The following is a 27,034-nucleotide window of genomic DNA, read 5'->3' as shown; positions in this document are numbered from 1 at the left end:
ATCCTGGGTTATACTGCTAGCCTCTGCTGTGTGGTTCTAGAGGGGAGTGTGGCTTCTGTAGACACCTCTTAGGCACAGCAACGCACGAGCTGTCCAGAACTAGGCAGGAGTAACACTGCATGGAATAGCAGTGTGCACTGGCCAGGAGCTTTGTGAGTGAGCAGCCAGAGAGGGAGCTGGGTTGAGAAACACATTGTTCTGCTTCTAGCCCACGCTGCAGCAAAGAATGGTGGCAGAACATTTCAGCAAAAGTTGTCTCATCCTTGAAAATAACAATAGCAATCTCCGCTGCTTATTTTTCTCCAGAAGAGAGAAAATAAAGCCAAAGACATGGTGTAGTTTCTTCTCAGTGTTCTTTTCTCGGGCAACACAGTCCCCTAGATGTACACTTCACACTCAAAAAAATAAAACCCAATTCAATGTAGACTTTAAAGTGAAAATATATAAAAACATGAACCTCTAAAGGAAAGATTACTGATTTAGACTCAGGTCCCACTTAGCTTAAACACGAGATACATCTCCCAAGTTAATGGGTCTACTCATGTCGTAGTTCAGCCCCAACGGGGACCAGACTACGCAGTCTCTCTCTCACTCCCCCGACTCTCCGAGAGAATAGGAGGAGATTTGACAAACAAAAGAAAACCAGGAAAAAAAAAAAACCAAACACGCGGGTTGAGATTGAACAAAAAGTAAATTTAACAGTAATGACAGAAGAAAACAATAGAGTGATGGAACACAAATACAGTATAATAGCTCACAACAGATCTCTACATCCAGTCTCTTCCAACTAGGAGGACCTCCCTTCAGCACCCTCCTCACTTATATACTGAGCATGATGTCAGATGGGATGGAATAGCCCTTTGGCTAATTTGGGTAAATTAACCCCAGCTGTTAGCTAATTAGTTAACTATCCCAGCCATAGGGGCTACCAGCTTCAGTTCTCCACCCAGCTCAGGTAAATATTAACTCTATCCTGGCCAGAACCAGGACAACTCATGAGTAATGTCCAAAGCACACGGCAAACACTGGGTTTCTGAAATAATGGGCATTTACCTCTGAAAGACTTCAGTTCAGTTAACCACATCAAATTTACATGTAAAAATTAATACAATACTGTCCAGCTCTCACTCCCCCACCCTCCTTTTTTTTTTAAACTGTCATTATAATAGCTCTCAGTAGTAAGGACCTTAGTTAGGCATCGTAGTGCATCTTTCCAAATCTGAACTAGTATGCAGACAAAGCAAGAGAGTGTCATTTGCACACTGTTCCACCGAGCACCTTTTTGGAATGCTGCAGCACTGCAGGCATGTATCTACCTATAGACTTTTTCTGAAGTATTAAAGAGGATACTGTGAAAGAACGGCAGAGCTATGACACGGCAGTCCTAAATCTCTCTCAAACTCCGTACTGGTAAATACAACCAGTAACTCTACAGAAATACAGGTCATGCATACATGCAAGTAATATGTGGGAAACTTATTCCACATTCCCTCTTTCATATGCTCCTTTGTCTAAACGTGAAACTTCATTAACACTAAATCTCTTCTGCTGTTACAGTGCTTTGTGTCTTTAAAAGAAATTAAAGATGACATTTCCTATTATCTTGTTACAGTCAGGAAGCCTACTCATGTGTTTCCCACTTCTTACCCCCTTATCCTGTTTCCCTGCCAATAGCACTTCCAAAAACATCACACACTGCAAATGTGGTGGTTATTGAGGATTTCTTTTCAAAGAACATTACTTTGAAGGTGTTGTTTTGTCTTCGGTATGGCCTATATATATTCTTGCACACCTCCATACATGGAAATCACTTTCCTGAAGAATTTTACTGGTTTACTTTTTAAATTGTACACAGAATAAGTAAGTAGTGGACAACTTCCAGTGCATAAACCCAAGCAAAACAAACAGGCATTTGCACAAGCTGGGAGTTAAGTGCTACAAATAGGAGTCCAGATGGTATTTACAAATGTAGTTTGGAAAAAAAAAAACACCCCACATGCCTGCTTAACTTTGAACCCATGTACAGAGTGAAACATTTTAGGGGCTTCAGATAAGCACCTTCCTTTATTTTTCAATACGTTACAAAATCCATTACAAAATTCTGATTACTGGCAAGCTTTCCTATATCGGGTTCTGCAATTTCTGGGATTTCCCTGAAGTCAGAGGCATGCAATGTATTCATGCTTTACTGACCTACAGGAATCTCAAGAATGAGAGATCTGAGGGCATCAGCTTGACTCACAATGATTTTACAACAGAGCTGTTGGAGGATTGTAAAAACCTGAATTAGTTTTTACCAATTGGGAGGAGGCTGAAAGTAGTAAAGAAAAGCTAACAATGTAAGTGGAGTACTATAAATAAATATGAATGTATGCCTAGCTCAGAATCATAAAATATCCAAATTTGCCACAAAAGAAAACCCCTAAACAAACGAAAGAATGACGTGGTATCATACTCCCTTTCAAAATAGCAACAGCCAACACTACTTGGCATTGACAGAAAAGAGAGAGCATGAGAGCGCAGCAAACAGAGATCCTTGTTTAAAATCTAGGACTTTATGTAAAGAAGTAGGGAACTGGCATCTCATTTTCAGTAAGGTGTTCTTTTTTTCTGCAGAGATTTAAAAAAAATCTCTACGAGTGGTGCTTGTCCAAATGTATATATTTACCTTCTTGGACAAAACCCTATGATTTAAGCAGAGATAGGCAGAAGATCTTAACCACTATCGGATACCTGAAGATTGAACACATTGAAGAAGCTTTATCTTGTTAAGAAAGAACACCTACGCTTTGACAGAGCTTTTAGTACAAGCATGTTTCAACACAAAGTAATACACTCTATCCCTGCTGTAGATTATCTAAAAGAAAAGCTTTCTGATTAGCTTGCCGCCACCCAAGACCTTACCCTTTTCCTGCAATTGATTTTAGAGACCGGGTTTATTTGTGTGTGACAAGTTATAAAACAAATGGCATGCAGAACACAAGAGGTGGCTAACAATTTCAACTGATAATTTATGTCTTCATTGAAATTATCTGCATGCATTGCTTTAAGGTATGCTGTACACCTCCAAGTCTGATATTAAATTAAAGCTTAAATCCTACAAAACTCCAGATATGGAATTTTTTAAAAAATCTCTATCATCTTATGTTCAGAAGCACATAAAACTTGTTAGAGTCTGTGCTATTTATTTGTTTCATCATAAATACAGCAGGAACCTCAGAGTCCAGTCAAAAAGACAAAAAGCTTTACTGGAGGCCTTGAACGTTTCCAGGGATGAGGCTTCCACCACCTTTCTGGGCAACCTGTTCCAGTGTTCTATAACTCGCGTTGTAAAAAATTTTTTCCTAATTTCCAATCTAAATCTACCCCCAGCTTTTTAATAGAATGTGAATTAATTGAATTCTAGTGTTCCCATATATACCATTTTAATTTTTCACAGCAACAATTTTTTTCAATGGCCACAGTCAAGAGGTCCTATCAACTCAATTCACAGGAACGAATCTATTATTATTTTTTTTTAAGTTTGAAAAATACAAAGATTACTCTTAAAAGTTAGTTGAACAAGACACTTTAATTACTTATATGTTTACTTATTACACGTTCCTATCCTGGAAGAGTATAAACCTACAAAAAATGTTTAAATACCAACGTGGATACCTGACAGCATTTCAGTACTCCAAAACTTTTTATAATGTTGTCTCCTTTCATATAAAGATAGAAACCTCTATTCAAGGTGGCTCCTTTATCAGTGTCTTCAACAGCAAGATTAAACTAAAAAAAAAAAAAAATTTCCAGAAAATTATACTTTCTGTGCATCTTTTCTGCTGTAATTACGTAATGTGTAGAAAAACTAGATATATTTTTCATTTTTTAGTTGAAAGAAATATGTCTCTTTTTTGTGTGATATCCTTCCAGGTACACATAGATATACTCACTGTTTGTTTATTTTCAGTCCTCTAAAAAACCCTGATTTTCTCAAAACTAAAACTTAGCATCTTACTACATGACGAAGTTTTTGTCAGAACACTGAAGACTTAACAAAAAACTGCATGAATGAAGCTTTCCTTTAGCCTCTCAAAAATGAAAAAAAGGACTATACACAAAAAGATCTGCAGCCTTAGATCCCATGACACTCGACTTTTAGATATCCAAAAATTTCAGAACTCAATTTTAGGTATAGAGGTGCTGTACATACTGCACTGGTAGAGTTTAGACTTTTAGAGTAGGATTCAAGCCTACTGACATGCACTAACAGCGCTAACCAAAACAGAAATGGTGCAGGAGGGAGAGCGCCTTAAATTTCTGTATGTTAGAAAACCCATTTTCATAATGCCCCTATCTGCTGAAGACCTAAATTCTAAATCCTTTACTGATAGCAGGAGTCTCTGTCTTTCCTTTACAATAAATGAATGTCAGAAAAGGCAATTCTCAGTGGCCTCCCACCATGTAACAGTCTAGAGTTCTCCTCTAAGGAATGGGAAGCTGGATCGCCATTTTCTTCCTCTGCTAAGGTTATTCAATTTATTTTTCACAGAAGACTGTCTTAATATCAAACTACAACAAAACAAAACAAATCAAACCAAACCAGCAACCAGAGAAAAAATCATCAATCCATTTTTAAACAATATAACCAGAAGAGGACTAGCAACAGCATTGCCAGTCTTCCATATATGCAATGAGCCTGAGGCTTATAATGCTCAACAAGCAACTGGAGACAGATTAATTTCTCTACTCCATGTGAGAGAATTTACTCACACATCTGACACTGAAAAAAGAGTTCTGCAGGCTGATCTTGGGGAAGTAAGTTTTTTTTTCAAGTTCAAGCTTTTTAATGACCGTGCAGAGAACTCATGATTCATTGGGCCACGAATAGCACGCTAGGAACATGACATTTCACAGACCCCACTAACTAGCACACTCAAAAGCCCAGAAACCCAGATTCCCAGATTTTTGTATTTTATCCAACTTCCCTGATGACTAAGTGAGTCTCCCAGGAGATGAGTCTAGGACTTCAGTCCCTCCAGACAAGATAGGAAATTGAACTTAGGCTTCCCCTATTCCTAGGCAAGACTTAAATAAGTGACATAAAAAGACATAAAAGACAAAATCTGTTGGGGAGATTTTTAAAGATGGCTAAGAGCCTTAACTGCATTTTGTAATTTTTGCTGGTTTGGGTTAGCTCTGCTCAGAGAATGCTAACTAAGAGCTCCTCAGAACTACTTTCTGGACATTTATTATGTATAGTAGTCTTGAGGACTGCCCTGCACCACTCTGCAAGATGACAAACTGCACCAGGTATCTGTAGTGGCATAGATCTATTTACACAAGGACCTTTATTACAAGTAAGCACCAACTGAATTTTGGCAGCTGTGGTTTTCAAATGACAGCATTAGGTGAAGGGATCTAAGTTTTACCCCAATTCAGCCTTAAATGCCTATAAATATTTCTTGAATTTTGCTTAGCATGTCTAAAATTAAGTATAAAAAGAAAGTCGACACTTTGCTTCAGAGTAACAATCCAATCAGTGAGGGATGAAAGACCACTGGCTTATAAGCTTCAAGAAGGTATTACATCATGAACTATCCAACTGCATCCATCATTTCTCTCCAGCAACTATCAGTTCCATTTTATCTCTGGACTTCTGTATTGAAAATTGTGCTTAATACTGGGGGAAAAAAGAACATACTTGTTTTGTCCAATTGTTTCGAAATCCTTCACAATAATTGTCAGGGAAGATGAATTATCCAGAGCAATTCCTTTCAAGTCAAATTCAAGAATCTGAAAAAAAAAAATGGAGCAAACCTAAATTATAATTATATTTTATATGTCAATTAATTAACAGCAGAGTAGCATATACAACAAAAGTATTCAGAAGTAAATTTTGCATTTAGTGAGAGACAGACTAGACCAGCTTACATTCGCAAAAGCAAAGTTAAAACTCTGAGAACATGCTCATAGCACGTTACTAGTAACAGAAAAAGACCTAAATTGTTTAATACTCTTTTGTAGTTCCATTTCCTCACACTGACACAAGTATTTTCTTACCATTCATACGATCTGACACTATTCCCCTGCAATACTGGTTGAAGTCAGTTCTGTTGAATTTAGACAAATATTTGTAGGTTCCCTTTCTTTGTATTCCTATCTACAAAATGTAAGAATAATCTTTAACTTTAATTTCTGTTTGTGAAAAAACACTACTAAAATAACATTTTCCCCCAGGAAAACATTACTGAAGATGAAAAACAGGACCAGTCCTACAAATAAACCATGAGGAGCTTCAGTACACGGTTCATTCTGATTCTGTATGGTTTTTTCCTAGTATAGAATAAAAGATGCAGTTATGTTCCCATACATGTGGCTAAGCAATGGCTGAATATAATTTGGTCCAAAGTAAGAGGGAACAAAACCAGGCCACAAACTCACCAGATATCCATCTATTTTTACATAAAAACATTAATTAACTGTATTACATGGGGCAAGGTGAATCCATTCACTTGCATTTGAAAGAATCCATATTACTAGTTCCTATTTCTAACTGATATTCACAACTGTAGAAATTGATGTAGCAACTTTACCAGTGTCTTGTCTTAAAAAAAAAGAATTTATTAAAAAATATTACCTCATTCCAAACAGGATTCAGTTCACTGTCAATTTTCTTTGTTTTCTTTTTTTCATCTGCAAATACAAACACAGTGTGATGATCCGTTTTTGCTAAAGCATTACACAAATATCACAATTTTTCCTTTCACTTTTCAAAAGAAAGTTTGAGCTTTAAACCAAATGTTCCAATTATTTTTGCCTCTTCCAGTAGCTGCACATTTCACAATCAAAGAGTCCCCTGGGCAATTTTAGTAGTTGAGGTTTTTTATTCTGTTTTGTTTAAGCATAGCTAGATGTATTCCCAAAAAGCAAAATTAATGTTTAGGTTTCTCAACCTTTTATGACCCTTGACTGCAACTTCACTAATGACGAAAGAAGACAGACTAAAAGACTTGGAGACATCAAACCAAACAGTAACCTCAAAGTGATGAACTTCAGTAGTAAAGAAAATGTGTTACACATATCTGAGTTACAAAATACTTACAAGTGTTTAGCTCTGAAATAAAATCACTTGGAAAAAAAGATCTTAAGAAGATATGCTTACAGTGTCAGCACTTGCTGCTTTTAATGAGCAAATGTTAGCAGAAATTCATATAAGAGGAAATGCAGTCCCTGCTGAAAAAATAGTTTCCAGAGGTTATGCAGATCATTTAATTGACTTTTACTGAAGCCTAAAAATTACAAATTTTCCATACTTCATGGTAAAATTTGCTTTTGGTCAACCTACAAATCATGGGAGTGTGAGGTGTTGCATAAATTGTATATAATGTGGCATTTCAATTCAAATTCCTTCTCCTGAGAGGAATAATGCAACTCAGGTGTTGCAGAGACCCTTTGCAGGCCCCCCCAACCTATTAAAAAGGGAAACAAAATTCTGTTCTTACAACAGGTTCAAAGTGAGTAATGTGCCACGGCTTTATTTTTACTTTTTAGCTGCACTATACATATTCGGCTCCAATGGAGAACAAGTCTTGACAAGACACTCAGAAGCACTAAAGAACATGGGCAAACACACACAGCCCTCTAAATAGAAATTGCATATATTAGTGATAACAAATGAGTATATTTAAGTACAGTCAGTAAACTAACTGGTGATCTATAAAATGCTCAGCCACCACAAGAAGTTTCAGATACATTCCTTGTATTTAAGGACTACAGTAAAGGTAATAGCATTTTTATTATTCGCAAGTTACGGCTACACTTTGCCAAGAAAACATTGCAAAGGCCTGGGAAGCAGGAGTAAAGATATGCCAAACAGGCCAGTTCATATACCCACTTCAAGCTGTAGTGGCTCTTTTATTGGATGAGAGAGGGATGTACTGAAAGAAAAAAAAGTCAGCCCATACTGCAAATTGCGAGAACTGACTCACATTTATGTAACAGGAATTGTCTACAATTTATACAGGATATTGACTCACATCATACCACAAAGGAAAGAGCATTCATAACATACCATGCTGTGGACTCGCGTTTTGCGGAACAAAGAATTAATTAACATGTTAGTATGAGAAATTCAACTTCGTTTTATCTAATAGGAGATGAAGCATTTTCAAAACTGAATATCCCAGAATATCTGGGGTTTGACAGTGGTACTCCAAGTCTCCCTACAAATAGGAGCTTGGAGTCAGGGAAAAGATGTTCTCAGTGCTGGTGAAAAAAGGAACAGTTGCAGCTGTTTGTTAAGGAGATAGTGAATCACAGATGTGATCCTGATGGAACTAGTGAATGAAAGTCCTATGATCCCTGCCTAAGCTCAAATGTAACTCTGTGAGGTAAGGAAAACCCTGGCTTGAACAACAGTCAAGACAATTGTTGACAAGAAGTAACGTTTTCCACTCTGGACTATCCATTTTCATAAAAAGAAGAGTAAGATTTATGATTCCACTAATAATATGCATATTCTAGTTTATACTAAGACAAAAACTTCTTGTGTTATGCATTTGTATGAAAGCTGGATGAAAAACACTGGGAAACACAGCTTACACTGGGGTTTAGCTTGTAAATCTAGTCAGTCAGAGTGTAACATTCACATTTCTCGAGCATGTATTTTGCAATATTTTCTTCACTTTACTGACTTTCTTTTTATTACAATTTTTATAATTCTTAAAATGCACTAGGGTTTCTTGTTTGTTTTTTAAACTGTTGGCAAAGAGCTTTCTTCTTCCCACCAAAAATTCTTTGCCAAGCAGGGTGAGATGGACTGCTCAGTTATTCCAGAAGCTCATGTAATTTTCAGGTTCTCAGGCTGCCTTGCTCTCCTGGTAATGAATCCAGCTACAGTAGCCAAGACTGTAAACCACATCAGGATAAACTGTAAGATAGGGCAAGTCATAATTTTTAGTTTGGCCCTACCAAGAAATAAAAGTAAGAAATGACAATGGATACAGGTAGGACAGTCTATATACTTGTTTCTTTAAAAACTACAATAACCTTGGTACTGTAGAAGAAATAATTATTTGCTTTATCTTGATAGAGCCATTATACTACCACATGTTGTTTAATATTCTAAATTGGAAATGAATGTAATAAGGACACAGTGATAGTCAATGAGATAACATTGCTCAAAAGAATTAATTCAAGATGAGCTGCTGTTTAAATAAGAACTGTTCCATCATTAGAAAGGTAATTACAGTACTGCAAAATAACCAATGCTTACATCTTATTTTTTTTCTTTTATTATAATTAGCATTTTTATCAATTTCAGCGGGTGGGGAAAAGCAGAAGCAAAGATTATCTTTTAGAACACTCTTAAGTCAAAGATTCAAGAGAGAACTACATTTCAGTTCAGTAAGTTTTCCATAAAACTTCTGTGAATTAAGAATTAAAATTGCATGGTGGCAGCAACGGCAGGATCAAATGGGCAGACCTCCAAAACCCAGGAAATTAAAGTTAGGGTAATTTAATTCTTTCCAAAACAGAAAATATAAATTTAGTGAATAATTACACTCAAATACTCTTTTATTTCACACACTGAAATGTAAACTAACATAGCTATGAACTACTGCAGGCCTGCTGGAAAACTCTTATATTAAGCACAAATGGAAAAAGAAATTTTATTCAAGTTGCTATTTCGCATCAGTTTTTAATGCGTAAAGCTGAATGAAGCAGTCAAAAGGAATTATCAAAGCATTAAATGTCCTAGTATTAACTGCACATATAAGCAATTGCATCAATTTTTACTCCTAAAGACAAGAATCTGACACATTTTTCTCCAGTTTGGTATATCTGACAAACCAAAAGAATTGTACTGGCTTAATCATTACCATTTCGTGCCACTTCAGCAAAAAGCAACAGTTTTTCATATTAATTTGACTGATAATTTGTCCCACGTAGAGTCACAACGAACTCTCAATTCTGCAGCAACAGCACCCAGTTCCAGACAGCAATACTCGTTTACTCTCAGGGTGTAGTTCTCTTTGAATAGTGAGTTGTTCTTAAAGTAAATAAAAGAAGAGTTCCAAACCACTGACTGAACATAAATGTGCAAAAAAAAAGTCAAACGCTTGCACAAAACCCCTCTATTGTACATAAGATATCAGAACAGAAATAGCTGCCTATTTTCTCCTGATATGTCCCTAATTTATGTCACTGTATTAATTGTACTGACTGTATAGTCTATAACTGGCTTAGTTATACAAATTTGATGAATTCTATTCTACACATAGATGAAACTAGACTAACATATGTGTGTTAACGTCTACAGTGTTTTCAGAGTCACTTACATACTAATAGTTGCAGGATCATGGCCTTTTTTTTTCATAGCATAGCCGTAAAGGTCTAATCCCGAGAGATACTGTGTGTGTTTCCATTGAAGTCTTAAAATTACTGAACCTGACATCAGCAAATGCTATGTAAGCTAAAGTTTGAAAAACCTACCAAACACAACACAGTTTAATGAAATGTCAACTTCCACAGCAATTTTCTGTCAGCTGAGTGCTGTTCTCTAAGACTTCTCCAAGAATCAGAGTCCGAAGTCAAACAAGAACACGAAAGTGTACTGCAGGGCTGTGGCCAAAGTCCTGCAAATGCCTGAGTTTTTCCCAGTCTGCAAAATAAACTGCCAATTGTATTTTTTATGTCCCCAGAAGCTACAGTGGGCATGGACTCCTGTTAAAGACTGCTGGCCTTTGACATACACTTTCCCAAAAATAAGACTGGTTTCCCATCTCTGCACACTAACAGGGTGAGGGGGAACAGGCTGTGTATAGAAACATCTATAAACATAAACAGCCAGAAGTTCAACATATTTCAGATATGATCCCTATGTCCTTGCACCTTGCAACCAGGTACTCCACTTACAAATTAGATCAGAGGTGCTCAATAGTCTGCCCCCCTTGAATCACTCTGAACAGAAAGAAAAAAATCAGACTGTTGGTACGCAGTAAAACCACATAAAAAGAAGTGGCAGGAGAAGTTAAATATCCTATTGAAAAAACCTGTAACAATTATGAAGTTGTATTTAAGACAATGGTTAAGCATGTTTGTGAACATTAAAAATCCTAGCTATAGCAGATATACATAATGGATACACATAAACTCAATCTTTTAATGTCTGTCGCCCGGTTCCTGGTTTTGGTTAACTGAAGGACTGGGAAACAAATCCAGCAATGCAGAAGGAAAAAAAAAAAAAAATCTGTAATTTACATTTACTAGGTAAAACTGAATTGCATTAGAGCACACAGTAGGAACAAAAGATTACAAGGAGGAATTAAACTTAAGGCATAAACTTAGGCATAAAAAAGTGAACACATAAACCAACTCTGGAATACGAAACTGCAAGAATAGAGGTAACACAGAAAGGCAAAACTGTGACAGGAAAGCAAAGAGACAAGGAACTGAAAAGATAATATGAATGCTTAAGAAGCAGCAGAAATAAATGGAACAAACCAGACAAATTACAGTACATCAGTATCAGCACTTTTTGCAGGGCAAATAAAATAATATTTTAAGAATCAGAAAGTTCCAAAAGCTACTGAGACAGGCTCAGCCACTTGCCCTAAAACACAGCAGGGTAAAAAAAAACAAACTTGAAAAAGATGAGGAAAAGGAAGGAAATTGAATGATACCACCTCTTTCTGATGCTGAACTAAAGTATCTGAAAATCTCTTATTTTGGAAGCTAGGACAGTGGACGTGCACTGCCTTGTCCTTTTCTAGCCTCCAGCAAAATGTCATTATTTCAGATTTGGTTTCTAAAGATGACAAACCTCTGCAATGACTTTTCATACTTCAGGAAATACCATTTACATTTCAGAGCACAGTTAGGAAATCAGGTCACCAGGAATTAAGATGACCGTTTGCCACAATTCAGTATTACATGATCCAAAATTGCTTGGAGGTTTCTGCACCTTAAAGATAAACCAGTACTTGAAATCAAGTTCCTTTAGCCAAGTGAGGAAATTACGGGAACAGGTAAAATATACTGTAAAACAGAATTAGCTTTACATGTAAATGCTAATTTTATCACGCTGTTTTCTCCTTCTCCCATATGTATCTGACAAGCAATGAAAGTGTAAAATGTGGTTTCCTTCCTAAATCTTTATTTTAAATTAAATAATCTCAACAGGCAAAAATTTGAAGTACAATTCAGTTTGTAAAACAAACAAACAAGCAAACCAAAACAGCTTCAGTAAGGGTACTACTGTTTTTCAACATGCTGGCAACAACAGCAGTAAAACAGGCACAATTAAAAAATGGTGTAACAGTGAGCAGCAGCTGTGCAAAGTAATCAAGACAAAGGAATGATTTTTTTTTCACATAGAAACCAAGGTAATCTTCAATATCAAAATTAAAAGTGGATTTATCTATGCAGTTAGATTTGTTTTTTTAAAGCAAAGGGCTAAGTCTTTGCAAAAACTTGTAATACATGGGTCCTGAAACAGAAGCAGTGCTGGCCAGAAAAGACCAATGCACTCCACCCAGTTCAAACTATATCCAGGTAACTCCTGTTTCTCTAATTAAAAAGTCTTCCCTAAAGTTACATCAGATGTAACTTCAGGAAAACATGTTTTCACAGATTTTCAAATACTTGCATAGGGCACTATACTTCAGAAAACCTTCTCCCTGAGTACATTTATGACAGCTTACCTTACCTTTAAAAATAACAGAAACAATAGGATCTGGTTTCCCAAACTTGGTTTTAGGGATATTGGCAGCAGATTCCACAATCACCCGAAGCATTGTTTCCAGTCTTGACTAAATGTTGATTGTTGCAAAAGAAATTCAAGGAAGTCTTATGTTTCCAACTCCTTAACTTCTAGACTAAAATGCTAGCAGGAAGAGGAGGCAGGGAATAGTTGGTTTACAGTAAAGGTCTATGGGTGGATCTATGACGGACTAGCTACTGAAGGCTATGAAAAAAAAAAAAGTACCTGTAAATTGACACCATTGACACCAAGTTCCGTGTTGCTGCACAAAAAGAGCTCTCGCTAGTGAAATCCAGTAACAGAAAAGGCACAGTGTAAAAATGAGTGCTTTTTTGTTGTTGTTGCTTTTATTCTTAAACTGTGTGAGAAGTCTCTTGTAAGTCACCAAGGCAAGAATAAACATAAGCAACATGAACATTAAGCACAACTCCTGTACTCAAGATACATCCCATCTGCCTCTTGGTATACTAAGGTTTTACATTTAACGATAGCTTATATTCTTTTCCCCTTAACTTCTAGATTTTAGCTTGCCTCCGTGCAGGGCATAATCACAAAATACCTACCATGTTTAAAAATAGTTCAAGTGCTCCCTCTTCAGTTGTGCTTCGGATCAACTAGGTTTGACAGAATAAATACTGGTTCCGCATTTAATACACTGAATTTAAGTAGATCTCTTGAGAAGTTATTAAAATATATATGGATAAGTAAAAACAAAGAAGAAGTAAGGAAATATGTGCAAAAAATGTGAGAAGGTCCTCTGTATTGTTTAGAGGCCTAGAAATATTTTATCATAACATAAATACATGCAGTAGACTCCACTAAAACAAAACAAGGTAAAACTTACGTAAGGAAAAAGAACTCTTTGCCCTAAGCTACCCTGTGTTCAGCTTTACAGCAGTTTTTCTCAGCTGTGGACCAGATGTAAAAAAACCCACGTGGTGCACAGTACTGCTGCAAAATATGTTTTTAAGTAGAGAGGAGAGGGGAAGGCAGCAAGATGGAACAAAATGAGTCATATGTGGACAAAGCTCAGCCTAGTTTTCCTATGATCACAGGAGAACTATCCCAGCTTATTACTTCTGAAGCCAAGATGGACCTTTCTTCCATTTTGAAATTATTAGCTTTTGGGTAACTGAGGAAGAGGATTTTGCATGAAGAAAAAGGTAATCTAAACATACAGGAAGGAATGTGGGCAAAGACACGTAAGTCACAGCGCTGGCAGGAATCAGAAGACTCAGCTGAAGGGTCACGGCAGGTTGTTCTCCCTTCGTCCATCCCAGTCCTGGACAAGTCCCCGGCTGGTGCAGGGCCAGAGCCACAGGCCAGGCTTGCCGCCCTAGGCACCCGGTAGCCGCTGCCCCTTCTGCCTGAAGAGCGAGCAAACTAACGCCTCGTGCAGGGCAGGGGAAACAACAAAACCGGGTGCCTACCTGCCACCACCCTGCCCACAACCACCCATTAATAACAAAATGGAAACCCCCTCAAAGGGAAAATGAATTATTGCCTGGCAACGGGGAAACAAAGAGGGCCCCAGCTGGATCCGAAGGGCCCGGCCGCCCCGAGCCGGGATGAAGGAACCCTCGCCTCACAGCAGCCGGTCGCGAGCACGTGCCTGCGGAGAAGAAAGGCCCCATGGCATTGGCCAGGCAGGTCACGCGGCCACCCTCACCAGCCAATGGGGAGCCTCCTCTCAGGCATTCCCGGGAGAACTCGGCAGCGCCCCGCCGGTCACTAACAGCCGCCAAGCGCCGGGCAGCTCGTGCCCCTCCAGCTCCGCCCACGCCGGCTGGCCCAGCCTCCTTTAGCCAGCATCTTCGCGGAAGCGTTCTTCAAAGCCTCGCCTTATCTTTTTTGGCCCATCAGCGGCGCCGTAGCTCTCGCTTCGCCTGTGCGACGGCCCGGGCGGAAGTGACGATGTCGGAGCCGCGAGATTCAAATTCCCGGAAGCGGGGCTGGGCTGGGGCCGGCCGGAGCAGCTGCCGCCGGCGAGGGGACCCCCGGGGGGGACCCCCGGACCCCCTTCCCCCGCCGTAACCCAGGGTGCGCACGGGCCGGTTTGCTCCCCAGGAGCCGGGAAGCCCTGCGCTGCCCGTGCTTCGGAAGTCCTGCCCTGCCTGGTGCAAGGGATTGCCGTTCCGTAACGCTGCGCTTTTTTTTTTTTTTTTTTTAATAGGTGCTTAAAGATGAATTCCAAGACGGCCAAAAATATAATTATTGGCAAGTGGGGCTTAAAGGCGGGTAGCTCTAGGCCTGAGAGCAATCTCGAGCAGTGTGAGCAGGAGAACGCGGCCCTGAGAAAACCAATGGAGGGAGTCGTGAAAGAAAAAAGCAAAATAACCGATCCGGACAGGAACGGGCTGCTAGAGGTGAGGCGGATGTCTGTGCTCCAGCTAACGTCTGTGATGTGCTAATTGTGCGTGGTTAACGTGAGTCTGATTATGTCCGAATTTGTAAGCAAGATGCCAATCTTTCCTCTTAAAACTTGGTTTACTTTGATGTCACTGCTGTTTTAGTTTGACGTTTTTGTTCTCAAGTATTTTTCAACGATGACTGAACTAATCAAACCACAATCATGTTACAAGGCTGTTAAATACAAAAACTTGAGGCCAGAGGTTCCAATTAGTCCATTAAGACCTGTCCTTGCATGTCCAGCTGTTTGGAACAGTTGGTCCCAGGGAATTATCCTGAGCATTTCCTGCGGAGAATGTTGTGTTTGCAAACAGTTGTCTAAGAACATGCCAAAAAGTGCTGAGCATTTCCTTGAAGTATATTCTCCAGCTCCCCCTCAGCTCTAGGTAAATAAAACTGTGATCAGTTCACCACATTATTCTTCCATTACAACCAAAGTGCAGAAACTAAGACTTGGCAACTTCCGTGCCTTGTAGTCCATCCAAGGTAAACCTGTGGCTGCAGAGAAAGAAGTTCAAGACGCAATATGTGACCAAGTAACATATTATTAGGCTTCCCAGAAAGACTGGGAATCTTTAAATGGACTCTTTCAAAGGATGCAACTAATGGAGACTGGGCTACTTCTTTTGCCAATAAGGCTGTGTCTGTGTTACAATGTCACTTGAGAAGTGCTAACCCAAGTACCAGCTATGGCTACTCAGCTCAGGTACTGTTGTGGCTAAATTCCTTAGTGTATTTGCTGTGTCTGGTGGAGTTTGCTGCTTGCTCAGTGTTCATTAATTAATACTGGGTTCCTAGTTTACAGGTGGAAAATCATAGGCATGTTTAGATATGCTAACTGCTGTTTGATGTCAGTATTTTAATTCTAGTGAGCCCTGCGTGGTCTTCAACCACTCCCTGAATGAGGCTCTCTAAAATTCAATTTCTTTCAGTTTCCCTTTCATCTTCTAATGACTTGATAACAATGTGCAGGATTTCAACATCAATCTTTCTCACAGAAAATGAAAAGCTATCATAACAGAAGTTTTTGCAGAGCCCCAAGGTATCTCAAATGCAGTACTAATGCTATGTAATAATTACCTATGCTGGAGGCCTACTGAAAAGAGTGCCTGTTGAAAATATCTACGAAACCACGTTTTGAAACTAAAAGGCCAGATAATTTTGAAAATAAGATCCTTCTCCTGAATGTTTAATTATAGCAAACTTACTGTCATTTAGTGTGCAAGAAGGCTCTGCTGCTTCTCAAAAGCTACTACATATGCTAACCAGCACTAAGAAATGTATCACCAACCTCTTCACTGGAAATGTTCGAGTTCTTGTGCTGCTTGTTTTTTAAGGTTCATCTGTTGTAGTGATCTGTATTCCTATAGAAAACTGAGTACCTACCAAGTCTGAAATTTGGTTCTTTGCATTGTTTCCTTGTTTCCTTGTTTCATCTCTTTTTACTATCTCTCAAACTATTTCAGATGATCAGCGTACTATTGTGATGATCACTGTAGTATTGTCTGTTTTGAGTAAAAAGTAATATTCTCAGCTAAGTAAAAGCTAAGAGAGAACCTTTCAAAGTGAGTATCTGCTCAGACTGTTGTAAACTCGCTAATGCATTTGTTGCATAGACTGGCACTTATTCATTTGTGTTGCTTTTTTATTCTGTTTCATTTAGAAAATACTTTCCCTTGAAAAAGAAAAAGAAAAACACAACCGTCTTCTTGGAGAGAAAGACAAAGAAATCCAAAACCTGAAAGACAAGCTCAGATCCAAAAAGCAGAATAGTGAAGTCTTCTCATTACAAAGTCAACTAGAGGAAAAAACAAAGGAAGCAGAAAGAAGAGAACAGTTACTTTCTTCTCTGTCAGAAGAAATGAACCAATTAAAATGTCATTTAGCCACTGTTACTGCAAAATGTTCTGAGCTTGAAAACAGAGCCAGTACTTCTGAGGCATCCCAGGTAAGCACTGAAAAAACACTGTAATTGCAAATTTCGAGTCTAGCCTGTTTACAGATTGGACTTGGAATGTGCACCCACTAAGCACCAATATCTGTTATAAAATAGGATGGATTTTTAGTCGTCTTACAACTTGCATTGCATGCTGAAATATTCTTGTATGAAGAGAGATAATATCCGGATTGAATGCTAAATGGAGAACAGGCAAGGAGCAGCCGTACTGAGAAGGACGTGAGGGTACTGGTGGATAAGAAATTGGATGTGAGCCATCAATGTGCGCTCAGAGCCCAGAAAGCCAACCGTATCCTGGGCCGCATCAAAAGAAGAGTGACCAGCAGGTTGAGGGAGGTGATTCTGCCCCTCTACTCCTCGCTGGTGAGACCCCCACCTCCATCCAGCTCTGGAGTCCACCGCACACGAAAGACATACACGTGTTGGAGGAGGGCCACAAAAACTATCAGAGAGCTGGAGCACCTTTCCTACGAAGAAAGGCTGGGAGAGTTGGAGTTGTTCAGCCTGGAGAAAAAGAGGCTCCTGAGAGACCTTATTGCGTGCCGCCTCCCAAAGGGGGAAGCACAATAAGAAAGACAGGGACAAACTTTTTAGCAGTGCATGTGGTGCTAGGGGTAATGGTTTTAAACTAAGAGAGTAGAATTAGACTAGATATAAGAAAGAAACTTTTTACAATGAGGATGGTCAAACACTGGAACAGGTTGCCCAGAGAGGTGGTAGATCCCCCATCCCTGGAAATGTTCAAGGCCAGGCTGGATGGGGCTCTGAGCAACCTGATCTGGTTGGAGATGTCCCCGCTGCTTGCGGGGGAGGTTGCACTAGATGATCTCTAAGGGTCCCTTCCAACCCAAACTATTTTATGATTCTATGAGAATCTTTCTCATCCCTCCTCTTAGGAATCCTCATTTGCTCCTCAGTTATTAAAAATAGTTGCCTGTACTTTGCATGGCATTGCACATGGTAAAAACTTTGTGACAGATGATAGGAGAGGAATAATGCGTTGCTTCTCATTTAAAATGGTTAATAGGTATGCTGCCAGGTACTTGGCAGTTTTCACTAGTGTAAAAAAGTTTTTTACAGTTGTTTCTCCATCCTGCATGTGCTAATGTTTCATGGAAAATGCAGTAGTATCTATCTCAATAAGAGGCACAGCGAAGTCGGTGCCTAGAAGAGATACCTTTAAGTCTTTTCCAGCTTTACCACCTGCAGATGGTGCTGGTTCCTTATGCTCTACAGGGAAGCCAAGTAACTTCTAGAAATCCAGCTTTAGCCAAATACATAGCAAAATATCTTAATCTACTAATTTTCAATGGTAATACATGTATATATCACTCCTAATAATGCAGTATCTTGGGAAATACCACTTTAAATGCAATGTGTTTATTTTCAATTTCAAGAGACTTTGAACTTTGGAGATTTTAAAATGTATGTTAGTTCAACAAATTTCCATGATATTTTTGTCAATGAACTATAAAAATATCTTTTAGTTTCAAATCAGAGTTTTATTTTAAATTCTTTACTGCTTTATCAACAGACGACAAAAAAAAATTGACTGATGTTTTGATTGGATGTCTTCAAAAACTTGCAAACAAAGCTAGCAATGCTGCTTGAAACTGCTAGGTGGCATATGAGCCACAAGTATACTCTGAAATGGAAACAACAGTTGTATGACACAATTTTGAGAAAGCTTTCACTAAGAAAGAGTCCTAATGTTTATAGAAGTAGGAATTTCAGCAACTGTAGTGTCTCTAAACCCTATTTTTATTAGGAAGTGCTAAAGTTAAATAATTGTATTCAAAGATCTCCTGTATTTTTTCAGCCATAAAGTTTTTTCTAAATCATGTTCAAAAAAACCACTGTAAAAATTTGGAAAAATGTAGCTTGGATTTCAGTAGTAATCCACGTTTTTATTTCCTTACAGTTCCCTCTGACTTACCTCTACACAATTTCAAAAAGCCTTCTATCATGCAGTGAATAAACATGTCAGATTATTAAATACTGTTTAACTGCTGTTTAGTTTTAGATGGGTCTAAAGAACTCTCCGACTCACACTTTAAGCACTCCTGTGCTTGTCTCAGAAAACCAGTCAGTATGTCCTTGTGGTTCCAGACAGGCTTGCACACTTTCCCAGATGCTTAGAATCATCCTGTTATCCCAATGAAGTTATCAAAGTCTCTGCCTTTCCCCAACAACTCCTGTAGGTTTAGCTTATTGTCAAACATATGAGGATACAAACATAAAACTAGCACCTTTTTTGTATGTTTAAATAATACCCTAAATATTTTAATTCTTCAGAAGCTCTCCTGCGCCCTTCAGGTCTTCCAAGATAGCAGTTCAGCAGAAGACACATGATCTTCTTCTTAGGAAAATTTTTAATGTAACTATAAGTTGCAGAGTTATGGAATAAATTAAATTGTCCTCTATCTTTCAGGAGATTTTATTGTAAATCTATGAAACGGTTTTCTACATAACTTAGATCCTCCCCCCCCTTTTAAAAAAAAAAAAAAAAGCAGCCTATGCAGATCTTCAAACCATGTATTTACCCATTTTCCATTTGTAAAATGTTCTTATGCATTTGTGTGAGATTAATAGTTATATAGGACTAGCTTTACTGTTTCAGCCATCTGTTTTAAAGAACACTAACAGGTTGTTCTTTGTCTGCAGGAAGCTGTAACAAACAGCGCTGGATCACCAACTAATCTTTATGAAGTCGAAAAACAACTGAAAGATGTACGTTTCACGTACAACATTGCAAGTATATATCATTTGTATCAAGGTGCATAAGAACATAAATTATCACTGTGTACGTTTTTGGGTAGTATGGGACCTCAGAGCATGTATGTCCCTCTAAAATATAATATCTAAAATGATTTTGTGACAAGACAATAATTTAAATTAAAAAAAACACTTGCAAAAAAGATTTCCATCATCTTTGAAAAACTTTTGTTTGTAACCTCAGAAGAAAATGGTTGCTGACAAAACAGGAGCCCCAGGTAGGCTGGTCTGACCTCAGAGGTGACATTGCCTGGGATAGCATGAGGTTGGTTTGGAAACCTCCTGAGGTCCCTTCCAACCTGAATAAGTATATGATCCAATCAGATACAAAAATCCATGTCCTATTTCTTACAAACTTTTAAGTTGCAATGATACAGCTTTGTTTTATAACATTTTCAAGATCTGTTATTTTATATTTTATTTTATATTTAAGATTGAAAGGTTACTTCCTCATAATTGAAGACTTTCGTGTCTCATGAAAGCCTTTGTTTTCCAGTCATTTTCCCATTCCAAGAAATAAGCCAATCAGCGTTTAATACTGCTGCAATTTTAACCCATGCTCAACAACTTAGTTTCGCTTTCCAAATGAAGATGGGTTTTATTTACTGTACAGAGATTGCTGTAATTTTCAGCAGAATTAACTAGCTTATCTTTAAACTGTATAGTATATAACTTCTAACACTTTAAAGACAACTAATACTTTTAAAATCTGATAAATTACCAGAGGCTGTTTTTTTTTGTGTTGTTCTTCTGTTCCTTTTCATGAAGGCTCTTGAGAAAAACCAACAGTGGCTACTGTATGACCAGCAACGTGAAGCATATGTCAGGGGACTGCTTGGAAGGATCTTTGAACTTGAACAGAAGTCAGAAATAATTACCCAACAAGAATCTAAAGAATTCAGTTCGGAAGGTATCAACTTTATTTTTTTTCCCCACAAGTGACCCAAACCATAATTATCTACAGCTTAAGTTTTCTGAAAACAAATTAGAGCACAATTAAAGAAAATCAAGATTTTCTTCTCAACATTTTGGTTTCTTAATGGTAAAAGTTAGTTACGTAAAATTTCTTTGCTTCCTGTTATCTAGCCACATTATTCGATCGACAGTATTTCATGTTCTTATCTGCTTCAAAGATAGTTTTTAACAGCCTTGACACCCTATTAGCAACCTCTGTTTGTGGAAAGTGTTGAGGTAAATATATGTATGTCTCCCATCCTTCAAAGTACACTTTCAACCTACATAATGGAAGCATTAAGGATTTATTAGCTAGGTGTGGATCAGGTTTTTTAATTTATCTTTTTCAAAATAAATATTATAAAAATGACTCAAGACTGCCACGTTCTTTACTCACCTGAACAGTTCTTACACGGCATGAAAACCCATGGTAGGTTTTGGCACCTATTCAAAACAGTGTTTCGCAATATGGATCCGTCCATCGTTCTAGCCCACTTCCGTGCTATGTAGTTCCTCAATAATGAGCACCTTCTCAGTACCATGCACTCAGATTGACTGGAGTTGTGCCTGACCAGCACGTGGAATAAAACCAGGAGTTGGCTTGCTTTTCTTATTATCAAATTATTATTTTCATATATGCTGCAACTGACCTGCAAGATAAAAGGTAAATTCACTAAATAAAATCAGCATCATCTGGAGTAAAAGTATGCCCACAGATATTTACCACTTAGTAATTCATGTAGAGGGGCTTGGTTTCTGCATTACTGCTTGAATCTTTATGGAAAACAGTAAAATATAATAATCTTATTTTGGTGCTGTTTAGAAGTCTATCAACAGTAATTTGGAGGGAGGCAGACTGAAGTAGCTCACCAGGAAATGTAACTCAGAGTTACTGCAGTCAAAGCAGTTTTTGGAGCAACCAAGAGACTAGGAGTAAGGGTATAAGAAAGTTCTCCTTTTCAAGCAGCTAGACAGTAGCAGAGGTCCAAGTTTCTATGAACCTAGCTACACAAGTTGAAAGTAGGTATGACAACTTTTTCCAAGGAAAAACTTGGTATCTCTCTGAAGATCTCGCCACCCTATAAAGGAGTATTGCTAATGAGAAGGTAAGGCTTAGCTCATAGTTAAGGGAGAAAAGTCAAGCAAGAAACTTTCCCTAGTAAATTACACTTTGAAGAATGAGGGGAAGCCTTCAATAAGAAAAGTATTAAAATCAATAAATTTTCAGTGCCAAAAATCAGCAAAGCCTGTGAAATTCTGCATTCCATGTTCTGCTTTTAGGTATGTTTTGTATTACCACTGAATTTCTACAGGCTGCCTCCATTTTTTTTTTTTTTTTTCTACTTAGTAAACTTGTCTTGAGTAGACAAGCAGAGATTTTTCAAACTGTGGTTTAAGTTAACAGTCACTAGCTAAGAGGCAAGAATTTTTTAAATTAAAAAAATAATAATAATCCTAGTCCCTTTTACTTGCAATTTGGAAGCAAATGATGGCATACAATTTGAAGAAGACAGTCAAAAAGAAAAAAGAAAAAAAAAAAAAAGTCTGGCTTCAGTCAACCATGGCAAAGTAGAGCCCATCAGATCCCCAGATCAGTAATGCCAGAACCTTGGCTAAGGAGCCTAAATCTGGAAGTGAGAATCTAGTGTCTTCAGGCCTTGATTCCCATGTGTCAGCATAGTGCACGAGGCCACCATAAGGACTATGCGTGGGTCATGGAGCTTGTGTAGTCAGGGCAAAGGATGTAATATCTATAAAGGTTAGTGAAGGAAGTGGCTGTAGCACAGAATACCATACACAAAACAAGTTGCAGTCTTCCAGTAATACTGGGAAGTAACTATATTTACTGCATTAGAAGTATTGAAAGCTGCTTTAACTGAAGTTTGGTGCCAATCTGAACTGTGTAATAGTCTAGAATGTAAATTTCTATCAATATGCCTTAAAATGCCGCCAAGGATTTGGTGTTCTCATTTTTAAGTGATTTTGGGTGGTTGTTTTTTTTCCCACTTCCACATTACTATCTCAATTATTTCCTGACTCTTTAAGGTCATCTACAAGAGGAAAAGCAAAAATATTATGACCAGCTGTTACTAACTGCTAAGAGTGATCTTGAGACTGAAAGACGCACTATAATCCAGCTGAGATCTGAACTTAACGAATTCAAAAAGAAGTATGAAGAAACACAACGAGAAATAACGAATTTGAATACCTTATTGCAGTCGCAACAGGTTGCTGAAATTAAGAGTCTAGAGAACGAAAATAAAATGAAAGAAGAGAAAGTGCAGAGACTAAAACAAGAAAATGAAACTATTAAAGGACAGCTGAGAGAAGAAAAGAAAAAGTCTGAAGATCTTTTATGTCAGGTAATTGGGTGCACCTGGAGGTTTAAGATCATTAGTAAACAATCAAGAGACCTAGCAATCACCTAGGAAAGTTCGGTTTGATTTCTTTGTTTGTTTGGTTGGTTGGTTTTTTTAACTATAACATCATCCTGAATTCCCTCTGCTCAGTGCAATGATAATGTTTCCCTGGGGTTTTCCCCAGAGAAGTAGAGACAGTTGAATTGGGTTTGGCTGTTGCATAACAGGCATACATTTTTCTGTTGGTGTTGGAATATAACAGTTTACTTCCATCCCTTTTTAGATTCATTATTTGTTAAGCTTATTAACTGTTGTCTATGGAAGTACTTATTACAGATGTTTTTCTGTCTTGTAGGTGCAACTTCTGCGTAAATCACTGCTAAAACAGCAGGAGGAACGCACTAGGATAGCTTTGTTGGAACAACAGGTACTGAATTATAGGCTAAGATGCTGATACTTAATCTGTATTATGCATAAAGGCTTTCTAGACTAAGTTTTCAAATTTAAGAATGGGTGGTATATTAAATGAAGTGGAACATTAGACATGAATATTCAACTATGAATAATCTCTTGATGCTTCTAAAATTTCTGATGTGCCTGTTGAGGGAAATCTGTAACCTTTTACATATAAGAGGGTGTGATCAAACCTGATGCTATTTTCTCCACAATCAACTGTTCAACTGTACAAGTTCAGATTAGGTATGGGAAACATCCTAAAATCAATCAACTCAGTGAAGTTTTGTAACATCCTCTTGATAAAGTTACACAAATAATTGTATTGCCATCTTTTCCATCTTCTTTATTTTTTCCAAGTACATTCTTACAGATCTAATTGATGTTATTGCAAAAAAAAAGTTATATTTGCTGAGCTTGGGTGAACAGTGTTACCCATAGTTTCTGTCCAAATTGTCTTGTTATAAGATCCTGGAGTAGAAACTGGCATTTTTAATGAGAACTTGCACTATGTTTTTCTATATAACATTCATTTTAAGATTGAAAGACAGCTTGAAACACCCTCAGATGAAAATAGCTTCAAACTCCACCTCTACTAAGGGAGAAAATTTTCATAACCGGGCATATATGAATTTTGCTGTAATGAAAGCAACAACTGATTGATTGGTTTTGGTTTTGTGATTTTTTTTTTTTTTTTTTTAAATCCCATTTTAAGACATGATAGCAGAGTAAAAGTTACTTTAAATATATAAAGGGGAAACATTTTTTTTCCCTCTCTCTCTCTCTCTCTCTCCCCCCCCTTCCCCAGCACCCTCAATTCTTAGTAATTCTGACTTTAATTCTTTAATTTTCACTTCGGGGGTTGCCAGATCCAGATATGCACCACAGACTTTGAGAATGAAAAGCTTGATCGTCAGAACTTGCAGCATCAGTTAAACAAAGTCCTTAAGGAACTGCGCAAGGCCAGGGAACAAATAACCCGTCTGGAACCTCTGGTATGTACTGAATAACTTGTAGGTGAATTCAGTCAGGGGATTTTGCATAAATGTACATCTCTTCATTTTGGGATCTTATTTCAAGTGTAGCAAGTCTTTTGTTAATGTCATGAGAGATTCACTGTAGGCCCTTGCATCCTTCAGGTATGTGGGCCGAAGGTGCAGAAGCGTATGTCGACTAGCTAGGGTATGGAGAACCAGTACTGCAGAAGGAGATCCAGAACATTCAGGTTCCTGAGCAGGGAACGTAACTGCATTTTGTATCAGCATGTGTATCTAGTTTTCTGTTGCACAATGACAAAGCTGCAGTATGCTTCTCCTCAGACTTGCTGCTAGTGAACAGGACAGAATCTTAAATATAGAGATTGAATTCCTTCCCCCACCTCCATCTGATACAGAATCGGTGGGTCACTAAAAGCTGAGTTTTTCATTTCCAAAAAGACAGCTCCCTTCTACAATGAAAACCGACATTTGTTGTATTGTGAAGGCCATGGTCTGTTTGCTGCTTATTATGTAAGTTCAAAGAAAGCCATCCAGATTTGAGCCCTAGAGTTAATGGAGAAATTCGTAGGGAAGGATTAAAGCTTTGAGTTTCTCTGTGTTAAGCTGGAGGAGTAGCTGTCAAATAGATAACTAGGTGGCTTTTACAGCTAGGGACAGCCTTCACACAGAGAAACTTCAGGCACGGGATCAGGAGGAGGAGAGAAAATTATGTCAGAGTTCTTGAGAAGGTAAGTAGGCAGCATCCTTATGTAGAGGGGTCTGAGGCATCATTTTATTAAGGAAAGATAGTGTGTGAGTGGTTAGGGAGATGGTTGGGGAAGGATTCCCAGTCAGGCATTGTGGGAAATCTGTCTTAAATAGTCTGCAGAAAAGCTACCTGCAGTCTCATTTAAACATGGTGTTAGAATTGTACAACAGGCCCTCTGTTATTAACATGAGTAACATAACTGCATTTAGCCACTTTTAAAATTCTGCCCTTAGTGCTATAACACACAGAAGAGTTGTGTGCCATCAAACCTTAGTATTTTTCCTTACAGTATTTGGTTAGTGCATGCATGCCCCAGTCTTACACTAAAGCTTCTCCTTTTCCAGAAACTCCGTGAATCTGGACATATGGCGCTACAAGAAGATTTGCAAGCTGCATTTGAAGAGAAGCTGACCGTGTATGACAGAAGTCCTTCCCTGAAACATTCAGGCCTTCTTGATGAAAGTTTTCTCGAGTGTCCCAGATGTAAAGTGCAGTATCCAACAAGCCAGCATAGAGAATTACTAGCACATATTGACTTTTGTACAGCTTGAGCTCCAAATGGACTTACTATATTTGCTTTATACACACTGCCAATATGCTCTTCTACAATGGCAAAAGATCTTTTAAAAGCTTATTTTTTTCTTAAGGTTGTATAAAGGATGACTAGTTTTATAATTCAGTTCCACAAAAACATAGTAATTTATTTAGCCTCAAATGTTTTTACCTGACGTTTTAGCAAAAACCAACTACTGTATTTTTGGTTGCAAATGGAAGTATTTTTAGAATTAGGAATATCTTAAAATAGTAAACTACTGACTTATTTTTTTGCACTATTAAAAATCAGAACAGTAAAAGCACACCTATTGTGTCAGACTTTATTTTAATGTTTGGCGTATCGAGTTCTTGGTTAGTGAATCCAGATCATTATGCTTGTACCTTAACTGACAGTAATAGTGCAAAAGATTTTTGGCCCTAGTAGGTGCACTATATATATATATTTATATATATACATGGTATGTGTATGTATGTATAGTGTATATATACATGTATTATATATATATATGTATCACATAAATGTGTAATGTATCACCATCTTGATACATTAAAACTCAGGAGTGTTATGTTAAGAGGCCTTTGCTGCTTAAGATTAATGTTTAAAACATCAATCATAAGTAGCTTGTTTTCCTGAACCACAGTCAGGGGTGACTTAGAGCTCATATAAAAATGCTGGCAAAGGTTTAATATCTTGTGAAAAAAAATGTCATTGGGAAAACAAACTTCCTAGCAAATAAAACTTCCTTGGCACTGAAAAAAAGTTTACATTTCAGACAATGTCAGAGACCATTTTTGAAGTTTGAATATAGAATTATCCTGAAGTAAACTTGTTTGCATTTCTGTATTTTTAGAAGTTAAAGTTGGGAAATGTCAGTTATTCAATCTGTTACATTTGACAAATGTCTCAGTGTAAAAGTGCTTTTTTAATAAATTGCTCTAATGGATTTGAAGTGTCACTGTATTTTGGTATTAACACAGAAAACAAGTTAGCAATAAATTCTTGCAACAAATAAGAAACTGGAAAAAAAAATCATTTATGGATTTGCAATCACAGCATTATCTTCCTCTAGCACCTAC

The 27,034-nt window shown here is 37.8% G+C and overlaps 2 protein-coding genes across 3 annotated transcripts in view; one reads left to right on the top strand and one right to left on the bottom strand.

The window, feature by feature from the left end:
* Nucleotides 1–12,819, bottom strand: part of MYOF (myoferlin) — a 72,879-nt gene extending 60,060 nt beyond the window's left edge. For both annotated transcript variants that reach the window (XM_086751893.1, XM_086751892.1), the window contains exons 1-3: nucleotides 12,695–12,819; nucleotides 6,623–6,678; nucleotides 5,687–5,778 (exon numbers count right to left, since the gene is read on the bottom strand). In XM_086751893.1, coding sequence (XP_086608019.1) covers nucleotides 5,687–5,778; nucleotides 6,623–6,678; nucleotides 12,695–12,782 — 236 coding nt within the window. In that variant the 5' untranslated portion in view covers nucleotides 12,783–12,819. The remainder of the gene's footprint in view (nucleotides 1–5,686; nucleotides 5,779–6,622; nucleotides 6,679–12,694) is intronic.
* A 2,112-nt stretch (nucleotides 12,820–14,931) lies between these two features.
* Nucleotides 14,932–25,953, top strand: CEP55 (centrosomal protein 55). Its single transcript, XM_010122907.2, has 8 exons — nucleotides 14,932–15,114; nucleotides 16,821–17,105; nucleotides 19,779–19,844; nucleotides 20,658–20,799; nucleotides 22,890–23,206; nucleotides 23,559–23,630; nucleotides 24,526–24,651; nucleotides 25,747–25,953. The coding sequence occupies exons 1-8, from the start codon at nucleotides 14,932–14,934 to the stop codon at nucleotides 25,951–25,953; spliced, it is 1,398 nt and encodes a 465-aa protein (XP_010121209.2).
* Nucleotides 25,954–27,034: the final 1,081 nt, after the last annotated feature.

Source organism: Chlamydotis macqueenii, chromosome 7 (assembly GCF_036417535.1).
Source record: "Chlamydotis macqueenii isolate bChlMac1 chromosome 7, bChlMac1.mat, whole genome shotgun sequence".
In the NCBI taxonomy this organism is placed as follows: Eukaryota; Metazoa; Chordata; class Aves; order Otidiformes; family Otididae; genus Chlamydotis; species Chlamydotis macqueenii.
This window is presented reverse-complemented; position numbering and strand designations above follow the sequence as displayed.

Coding starts and splice junctions, on each gene's coding strand:
- CEP55 (XM_010122907.2), top strand. CDS start 14,932: ATGAATTCCAAGACGGCCAAAAATATAATTATTGGCAAGTGGGGCTTA. Junction 23,631..24,525: donor TAGCTTTGTTGGAACAACAG/GTACTGAATTAT, acceptor GGGGGTTGCCAG/ATCCAGATATGCACCACAGA. Junction 24,652..25,746: donor TAACCCGTCTGGAACCTCTG/GTATGTACTGAA, acceptor CTCCTTTTCCAG/AAACTCCGTGAATCTGGACA.